Source organism: Nicotiana tabacum, chromosome 22 (assembly GCF_000715075.1).
Source record: "Nicotiana tabacum cultivar K326 chromosome 22, ASM71507v2, whole genome shotgun sequence".
NCBI classification, from domain to species: domain Eukaryota; kingdom Viridiplantae; phylum Streptophyta; class Magnoliopsida; order Solanales; family Solanaceae; genus Nicotiana; species Nicotiana tabacum.
In genome coordinates, this window is record NC_134101.1 from 54,999,125 (window position 1) to 55,010,117 (window position 10,993).

Here is a 10,993-nt window from a genome sequence, read left to right on the forward strand (position 1 = left end):
ATAGGTCACTAATCTCACTTATAGTTTGATTAGAAGAGCTGAACTAACAATAATTTGTGTCTTAATTCTCTTTGAGCTTATCTGATAGTAATTTTTTTTTCCTTTGCTAATGACAGGGTTAGTGGAATTGGAACTAAATTCTCACGTGACTTTCTACTGTTCTATTTACTGTTCTTATGTAAATTTATTATTTAATCAACACAAGAAATTAGAAAAGTATGAGGATTTGATCTGTCAATCCAGCTACAGACGTAAACAAGAGTAAACTATAAAGCACCAATTAGCTTTAACTAATGAAGAATTTGGAAAATAAGAAATTGCACAATTTACATTTATCTAAAATTTGAATAAGTAGGCTCATAAATTGTACTTAGTACACCATCGCAGGTTGAGGAAGACAACGATATAGAACGTAGAACTCTTATTTCGATGTTAGAATAGCACATACATTTGGTTAAAATTAGATGCTAAATTATCATTATTTACAAATATTTGGAAGAGTAAGCTAAAACTAGTGTACACTCATATGAAATGAAATAAGAATTAGTACGAAATTAAAAATCATACATGAGCAAACGCAAGTACTAAGTAAGCAAGACAACCTAGAGATTTACTTCTGGAAAGATCAAACTTTCCGTATAAACATATCCACATGTGTCAATGTCATCACTAGCTAGAGACCATATTAGATTGCTAAATCCATATGGTCCTTTGGATGTCATAAATTCGGTTCTTCTTCCGCAGCTGAATAAAACTTCACCATCAGCAAACATATACTTGGGTACGATTGGTATGATGGAAGGAATCCTGGCATTTGTGATGGTAAATAATTTAATCCAAGATTCTTCTACGCCGTAGTCTTTCATTACCCATAAATCAAAAAAATTAGTTCCATTGCAGTAAACACAATTTATAGAGAGCATTCCTCCCAACACTGCTACGCCATGGTCGATCATGTCAGACGGCAAGCACATTCGTTCTGGCAACGGTATCTCTCCGTACTGCTCATTTGAAATATTAAATGAAATAACAGAAAACAAAAAGCCATTTCTTTCTGTAAAACCATGCCAATGAAATGCTCCATGTACAAATGCCAGACAGTCCATACTGTCGGTCGATGACAAACAGTTGTAATCCTTATCGTTGCTATCACTAATTTCTCTCCATGAACCACTTTTTAGTGAGAGAATTTCATTGGATATTTCACCATCCTCGTCATTCTCATAATCTTCATCCTCCTCAACCTTTAAGACCTTATAGTCATCACTAATTGGGTCATATCCCAATCCATAAATAGAATAATTGGAATCCTTATTCTGGTCGGGAAGTACTATTGATTCTCTTGTTAAGGGATTCCACAACAACAATATTGAAGAATTAGGTGTATTATCAATCCCAATTAAAAACAAGCCATCACAACAACAATAGATCTTGCAGAAGCCCGGAACAAAGTTTGAAGGGCAATCAAGATTCCGAACATCCTCAACGATACGATGCGACGACAAAGAGGAAGAATAGAAGTAAAAAGTATCATCCTTAGGGCATGTTTGGCCAATAAGCATTTTTGGGGGATTTTGATTCTTCGCATGATTGAGATGCTTCTTCTTAAAGTGAGGTTCAGAGATTAATGTCTTCCAAGATTCAGAAACACACTTGAATCGAAGAAGAGACTTCACTGGTAACCTTCTCAGGATTTCCTCTTCAATGCGACTTCCCATTGGTATATGTTAATTCGAAAAACGAACAACAAAGATTGAAGAAAGCTATGGTGTGAACCTTTCAAACAATACTTGTGTCGATCAAACAATTTGAACAACGGAGATTGAAGAAAGCTATGGTAAGAGGCTTCTAATAATTATTCACACATATTTATAACATACAAAACCAACTTCAACTAGGAAACGAAGATATGAAACCACAACAATTTAGGATTCCCAACCTTGGTTTAATTCCTGGAAATTAATCAATGGGATCGGTTATGTTTGTCGAGGAAAAAAAAATTAAATTAAATATGAAGTCCTTCGCTTGTTGATTCCTTCTATTTTATCAAATCATAAGAAGGAAAACTTACCGACACTTCTGTTGCAACTCACTTGAAGTACCGAACGTGGGATTAGGTGTGTTTGTAACTGAAACAGAAAAGGATAGTAAACTTAGGGTTATAGTACTTATTTCTGGGTTAACATCCCATTCTGCAGCGGCTAATGTATGGGCTCAACCTATATTTGACCCATTAATATCATGGGATCTTTACACAAATAGTCGATCGAATTTACTGTTTATTTTTTCTAGTCAATATACGTAAATTATAGAATAATTATGTATGATTATACACATATTATACATCTATCTATATCTATATCTATATCTATACTATATTAAAAGCACCAAGTCCCATAGCGAAATGTCGTTCGTCTTTTTTGCTCTTCTAAAACAGAGTTCACACTGTACAAAATAGTCATTTAGTTATTTTCCTAATATCTAGGAATATTCATTAATTTATTTTCCTAATATATAGGAATAGTCATTTATTTTTTTTCTAACCATAAATTCTTTCATTATTCAAATTGTATAGGCAAACACTTCCATAAAAGAGCTATCATTCCAAGTTTTGGTTTCCAGGTCTCTTTCTTTGAATATAAGCAATTTACATTTATTCATGCTCGGATTGACTTTTTAATCATGATAGGAATTACTTTCTGAGTTGTACTTAACTCTTTGATATTTGACCAACTAGGAATATAAACTACTTAGTAACTCTGGTTGTTACTAAGCATGAAGATCAGTTAGAAAGAATATGCAAAGCGTCGCAAAGAAGAAAGAAAAGTTAAAAACCATTAATATGTCTCTTATTATTTTTTGGTAGTTTATTTTGTTGACTAGCTTAAAGTTTTCTTTTGCTTAAAGTCCGGCAATACTCTTTTTAGGCGGATCCATTACAGACATCATGTGTAATAAAGGAGTCGTGATATGATAATTAACCAGTCATAAAATTTGCAATTGTAACCACGTTAGGGATCTTGTGAAGAAAATTTGATAATATTCTAAAATCAAGCAAAGAATGGTCTCGTCAAAACACACACACAGATAGTAGAAGTAAAAGTTGTTTCTGCATTATTATTGAATATATCATAGCTAGCAGTTTTTTTCACAGTGGCGGACGCACGTGGTGGCAAGTGGGTTCAACTGAATCCGCTTTATCAAAAAGAAATACTGTGTATATGTATAAATTAGAATTAAAGCTGCGTAAATTTTATATAAATTTTTTATTTGAACCCACTTGACAACTACTATTTTACGACTAATGTTATGTACTTCTAAGATTGAACCCGCTTGCACAAAATCCTAGGTCCGTCCCTGATTTTTTGTTGACAACGGTTTGGATTTTATTTATATATATGGCAGTTTTTATTTGATCTTTATCTTAAAATCTTCTACACTAACTTCTCAATTATTTTATCTTTTTTTATTTCTTGTTTTAGATTTGAAGGATTTTAAATTTGAGTTAAGTTACAGATTTTGAACAGGTTGTTTGGACCATTGCATTTCAAAAAAAACAATTAGTTAGAAATTCAATCTATGTCTACTTAGTTCACTATTAGTTTTTCCTACGTTTGATAATTAACAATACTAATTTATTGCCAACTTAAATTACTTACTTTAAAAATTATCAACATTTAATTTTCTTCTTAATTTTGAGTAGTTTTAAATCAACTTAGATTTTATGTGTATATATATTTTCCTTATTTTAATTGTATTGCTTCTAAACTATATTGCTTTTCTTATTGCATTGGTAAACTTAAAGCCTAGTTATGGGTGTTTAACGGGCGGGCTGGGACGGGCTGGACAAAAAAATTTAGCCCGTCCGTTTAACGTTGCGGGCTGTTAGTGGGCTGAGTTAGCGGGCTGTGGATTTTTTTTTTTTTAAAGTAAATTTTATTTAGTCTTATTCAATGTTATTGATACTTAAGTGTTTGCAAACTTTTAAGGCTTAGAATTAAACTTTGAAGTTTAAAATTTTATATTTGAATTTTATAATGTTAAAATTAAAATTTGAAAGTAAGTGGCTACACAAAATTATTTAATAAGATCTATATGTAAGGATCAAGCTCCGAAGACTTTCATTTGATATTTTTATTTGAATAATATATAATATTTCAAATTAAGTTGCAAGTTCTTTTTTGATTTTGTTATTTTTGAACTTGCAAATTAAAAGTTTACAACAATTATAAAAAATAAATAGTACATCACATGCTTTGCATCATTTTTGTAAGTTCATCCATGTCAACATGAAGTTCTTGGTTTCCGGCTTTCGTTGAATCAGAACCATAAACCATTATATCTCCAATTTCTTGGTCCTCCGCTTTATCTACCTCGTCACGCCCTTGATTTCGTCGTTCTGATCTTATCCAATCTCTGAAGCACACTAGAATTTCCAAAGCATTGCTACCCAATGAATGACGGGTATCTCCTAGTTGCTGCCTTACTTGGCTAAATGCGCTCTCTGATGTGACTGTTGAAATCGGCACATTTAGCACGTCTGGAGCCATGGCCGAAAGAATATGAAATTGATTTGAGTTGCTCCAACCAACCCAGTGGTAAAATTCCTTTGTGCGGGGCTCTGCTGACTTTTACAAGTAGAATTGAAGTTCATCAATATTCCTGCTACTGGTTTGTTGATGCTCCCCTATTGTAGACCAAATCAAATAATATTCAACACCATCATTATCATCCAAAGCACTGGTCCCAGATGTTGAAACTGAACTTGAAGGAATATTTGCATCTACGGTAGAAGAAGCATCAACAATGTTAGCATAATAATTATATAATATTTCTAAATATTTGTGTAGATCAGAAATACAAGTGTCAATATCAGGAATTTCAGTTGGTCCAATATCCATATAAGAATATAAAGCAGTGATTAATTGGCGACAAGTGGCCATTTTGATAGAAGGGTTTAAAACAGCACCAATTAGTTAAATAGGGGGAGTTGGGTAAAAATATTTTTTATACTTATCTAGCATAGATTCAACAACAGAAGTATATCCTTCTTTCTTCTTCAAATTATGTAGTAAAAGAGAAATTTCAGCAATATGAACTAAACCATTTGCAATAGTAGGATAATAAGCTCCAGAAAACTCAAGTATAGCCACATAAAATTTTTGTAAAAACTTTACAACATCTTCAATGACATCCCAAGTTCTAAATGTTAACAAACGGCTAGGATCGGTACAATGAGAATTAGCAACTTCAGTTATAGGCATTCTATATTTATAACAATATTTTAAGAATAAATAAGTATAATTCCATCTAGTAACTATTTCTTCAGGTATGAGTCTTGGTTTTAGTCCATAGTGTAGACATTTTTCTTTAAATGCATTTAATCTAGCACATCTATTATTTCCTTGAATTACACCAACAACTCTTCTAACTAAAGTGATATCATCTCTAAATAATTCAAGGCCACTCTTCACAATCAAATTATAAATATGACATGCACATCTAACATAAATATTTCAGAAAGTGGTGGGTGTAAATGCAATTTTAATATTGTAATAGCAGCATTGTTGTTAGAAGCATTATCAAATGACACACATAAAATTTTTTCTGCAAGATTATAAAATATAGCAACTTCATGGATAGTATTACTTATAAATGCACCAGTATGACTTTGATATTCATCATATTTAAAAGCAATAATACGTATTTGCATACAAAAATTACCATCTATCCAATGGCATGTAACAGTCAAATAATTATTACCATTTACAGTACGACCAATATCAGAAGTAAGAGAAATTCTACAAGAAAGACTGGCGAACAAATAACGTATATATGTCTGATATTGTCCAAAAAGCCTAAAGATATCAGCTCTACAAGTACTTCTAGGAATACCTTTAAACAAAGTGTTATAAATTCTTTGAATATAAGTAACAAGATATGGTGAAGCAGCAAAACTAAAAGGTAAACAACCTAAAATAATCATTTTAGCTAATTCTTCCCGATCTTTCTTAATATCGTATTTACCCATTAATCCCTTAGTACTCGGGTTAAGTTTTTATTACCCATCTTCCTTATCTAGTCCCCTAATCAAGAGGGTGGTTGTCTACCATGTGCCTACGAAGTTGACCCGTTCCCCCTCCCTTACCGGTCTCATGTTTATAAATATCCTTACAAATTCTACATCTTACATAATTTTTATCTTCTTCTAGTCTGTCAAAAAAATTCCAACACTTACTTCTTAATCTTCGATTCTTCTTAATAGGGAGGGGAGGCCTACTTGTATTACCACGACTTCCACCCCTAATATTTTGAGTTTGACTAGCATTACCAGGTATAGCTGGTGGTGTTTCAAGATTATCAGGTGATGGAAATAGAATATCATCTAAATTATCATCTAAATCATCATCTATACCATAATTTTCTTGAAGTCCCTCATAATCTACATTTAAATTTTTACATGAACTTTCAGAAATATGTGTAAAGCTACTAGAAGAACAAGCACCACCTCTTGATCTTTTGAAAGTTTTCTTACTACCACCTCTACTAGTGCACGCTTTTTTGGCTGCTCTAAATATATCCATTATGTAAATTAAATTAATAATTATAAATAATAAAATAAATGTACACCAAAGAAGAGAAAGATATAGAACGAGTGTGCCGGGATTCCGGATGCCGCACTAAATTTGATATCAAAAACCAAACTTTAATTGATAGATCGATACTTGATAGTTGATACCACACTTCACTTGAATACTTGATATTTGATAATAATAATTTTGTAATGGCTAAACTAAATATTTGATGAAACTTGAAATAATAAGTAATTGAGAATTTAAGAACAATAATCAATAATATCAAGAGAGAATTAGAGTAGTAAGAGAGTGAATTGTGAGGAAAAATAAAAAAGAAGGGGGGCTATTTATAGTTTTTAAAAGATTAAAATTATAATTTATCAAATAATAGGGGTGTGGGGGCTATTTTCTTAAGAGGGTAGGCCAAAATGGCCATTTCTGCAAAAAAAGGCCGTTGGCCAACAGTCATATTTGAATTTGACTGTTGGCAATGGTAAAAAAAACGTTAAAAATCGGGTTGAACCGGGATGTAGCCCGTTAACAACCTGTTAATGGGTTAACGAGCTTAGCAGGTTCCGGTGCACCGGTATCAAAAAACCGTTCGTTTGAAACCCGCTCTCCGCCCAATCCATCCCAGCCCGCCCCCCACACTATAGTACCGGGATGACCCGGGCTAAACCGGATTGTAAACGAGTCAGCCCGGCCCGATTAACAAGTATAGGCCTAGTTCACGTACAACTCTTGTTTCATGAGTTATAAAGCATATAAAAAGAAAGGAGAAGAGAAAAAAGATGAATAGTAAACTCATATTTCACGTAGGTAAAAAATCAAAATATTTAATATTTTAAAATCTATTTAAATTTTATCACTTCAATTGCAATAATCCAATAAATACATAAAATTGAACGCTAACTTAAATAGTTAGGCTTATGCAAGTTGCCTTACATATATAAAATCAATTGAAATGATAGAATAACCATTAAATAATACTTACTCCCTCCGTCTCAAATTATATGTCGTATTTCTCTTTTACACGCCCCTTAAGAACATTAATTATGAGTGATATTTGACTATTTTACCCCTATTTTGAATATTTACCCTATTTATGTGATATCTTCATTTTCAAGAATAATTACTATTAATGATAAAATTGGAAAAATATTATTTATTTTGCGTTGAACTTCTAAAATGACAAATAATTTGATACAATTATTTTTAAAAATCATGACAGATAATATGAGACAGAGGGAGTAACACTTATATGATTAGATTAGGAAATATATACTACAAACGTTGTAGTTATGTATATAATTAAGGAGTCCTAAAATAAAAGCACACTCATGTACAAATTAAAATAGGGAATTGTCGCGTATATATAGGAACATATATATACCGAACAACCATTATTTTAAAGAACTTATTTTTCTTATGATAACTCAAAAAAAAATTCGTTTAAAATGTATGTAATTTTTTAAAAACTTTTATACACATTAACACAAGGTATACGCGCAATGCGCGTACCTTAAAAACTATATCTATCTATATATCTATCTATCTATACTAAATTAAAAGCACGAAAGTCCTTAGCGAAATGTCATTCGTCTTTTTTATCCTTTAAAAATTGAGTTCACGTTGGACGAAATAGTCATTTTATTATTTTTTTAATATTTATAAATAGACATTTAATTAATCTCCTACGATTTAGGAATGGTCATTTAATTATTCTCCTAATATTTTTAAACTAGGAAAGTTTGTTATTTTCCTAATATTTACGAATAGTCATTTAATTAATTTTCTACTATCTAGGATAGTCATTTAATTATTCTCCTAATATTTTTCATTCAACTCTATTAATATTTAGGAGTACCAAATTTCTTCTTTTCGGTTTCCGAGGAGGTTTTTTTAGTTAATAAAATTATGCCTATAAGTTTTAATTTTTCTTTAGTTAATAAAGTTTTGACGTTGGAAAGTTAGAAAAATTTCCGTACTAACTTATTAGGACTAATTATTTATAAAATATATTGCGTGAAAAATGAGCCTTTTAAACTTATTTGTGGATTAGGAGTCTTTATTTTATTAATAAAGTTTTCTTTGTCTATTTGAACTATATATAATTTTACCTTATATACATTTTCTTTGTCTATTTACTCATAATTTCAAAAGCACATCATATTAAGCAGTAAAAACCTAGAGATTTTACCTAGCAAATTAAAATTCATTGTAATTTAGTTTCTATGGATCCAATAATTAGGCATCAAAGGGGTGTCGTAGGACAATATTTCTTCATTTTTTAGGCACTTTTACTTTTATATGTAATTTTTCTAATTAGTTTATAAAGAATATTTCATAATGTTTAATCTTAAAGTTTTGTATGCAATGATACGATGCATTAAGGCCCTTAGAGAAATGTTGTTCGTCTTTTTAAGATTTTATATGAATCCTTTTCTTATTAAAAAAAATATTACATATTGAAAAAAGAATAAACCAAAAGAATACAACTATGAATATTAGTCCATTGAAAAATTAGTCTATTTCAACACAAAGTCTCATAAATAATACTTGGTAATTATGGATACCAACGTCCATGGCTGGAGATTAGTATAAATACTTATAGAGAATTATTAAACTAGAATTATTATACACCTAAATGATTAAAACTTGAATTGAACACAACAATTACATATTGGGTAAGAATATAAAATTCAAAAGTTTACAACTATTCCTTTATCTCTAATGACTATTATAAAATATATTTTCTCATGTTTGGTTACCATACATAACTCCTTCTCAAGAAAATATTTTTCCGCAAATATTTTTGTCATATAAAAAGTTTTCTACTACGTATAAATTGTACTTATGCATGTATTTTTCTTTTATCTTTTTGGTGTTGTCAAATTTTGATAGAACAAATAACTTAAAATTTATAATATTTCGAACCAATAGACATATGGAAGGATTATGGCACGAAATAAGATAAAGAAATTCATGCACAATGTGATATAACCAATGATAAATTATGATATAATACATGTTGGATCGACTTTGTCGCTTCTGATCCGAGGTCTTCTATTGAGTTTAACATTCATTATTTTTAAAAACTTGAATATCCTTTAAATTTTATTTTAAAACTCAAATATATTTTAATATAATATCTAGAAATGTTATTTTAAAAAGTTTATACTCAATGATACAGGGTACACGCGTAACGCGCGTACCCTAAGACTAATAATTATAAAAGCACGAATATTTTACACTAAATATTAAGCGACCAAAATATCCCTAAAATATTAATCAACTTTTATGCTCTAAAATAGTTAAAGTAATTGTTTAATAATGCAAGTTAAATGTGGATGTAATTGTAAATTTTATAATATTACCAATTCTTCATCGATTTAAATTACATGTTTAGTTCTAATTATAAATCGATTCAAAAGAACCTTTACCGTTTCTCAGTCATGGTTTAGATCCTATTTAAAGTTGATCAAAAGTAAAATTGTAGTGTTCCACAACTACTCAACGTACATATTTACTTGATTCCGAGAACCATTTTAAATCTGAAGTATTTTACATATTGTGTCCTACTTACTTCCCAATAGTACTCTTCACTGCACTCCAACTATCACCTGATACCCTAATTCACCGTTGGCATACCGCAGGTTTAGTTTTTCTCTTTATTATTGTTTGTAAAATTTTAATTTCTTGAAACGGTTTTTAGTCTTGAATGATACAAATTATTATGACTATTCATTCTGATTCTTGTCATGTAACGATCTTTTTTTTTTTTTTTTTTTTCCTTCAGATATGTTGTTTACGGAACTTCACGTCACAAAAGAAAAAAAGTTGGTAATCAAAAAGGCTATACTTGAATTTTTGGACACTCCAGGGTGCACGACTAACAAAAATCTCAACTCTATTTGAGTTCACAAGATAACAAGAAATCAGATTGCCCTACATAATCACAAAACTAAAGAGTTTGGATAATTAAGATATGGAGTTCTGATGATTAGCAAATTGAGAAATATTCTGATGAAATTTTTTAGCACTAAAGAATAAAAATAATGTCTAACTATTAGTTGAATCAAGTAGCTTTTTTTTTTTTGTTGAATTAAGTAATATGAGTTAAAAGTTATACAGTTGTAGGAAAATAACTTTCACCCATAAGTGAGGGATGTCGATTTCCCTTTTAATAATTTCTTATGACTTCTGCCATACTAAAGACATAATCATGTAATTTTATAATTCTAGAAGATGCTTCTTCATCCGATCTCGTGCATGATTACAACAGCCCATCAGTCAACTAAGTTGTGTTACTAAAGAAAGTGGCTAGATTCAAATTGTGCTTCTTAATGGTAAGATTGCGTTGGATACCACGGTGCGGAAAATTTGATTTCCATTCAAATAATGAATGAACGAATATG

The 10,993-nt window shown here is 30.5% G+C and overlaps 1 protein-coding gene across 1 annotated transcript; it reads right to left on the reverse strand.

Moving 5' to 3' along the window:
- Nucleotides 1-469: 469 nt before the first annotated feature.
- Nucleotides 470-2,197, reverse strand: LOC107774084 (F-box/kelch-repeat protein At3g23880-like). The gene has a single exon (XM_016593550.2). It carries the CDS (start codon nucleotides 1,716-1,718, stop codon nucleotides 603-605), a length of 1,116 nt encoding a protein of 371 aa, XP_016449036.1. The 5' UTR covers nucleotides 1,719-2,197; the 3' UTR covers nucleotides 470-602.
- Between the last annotated feature and the right edge of the window lie 8,796 nt (nucleotides 2,198-10,993).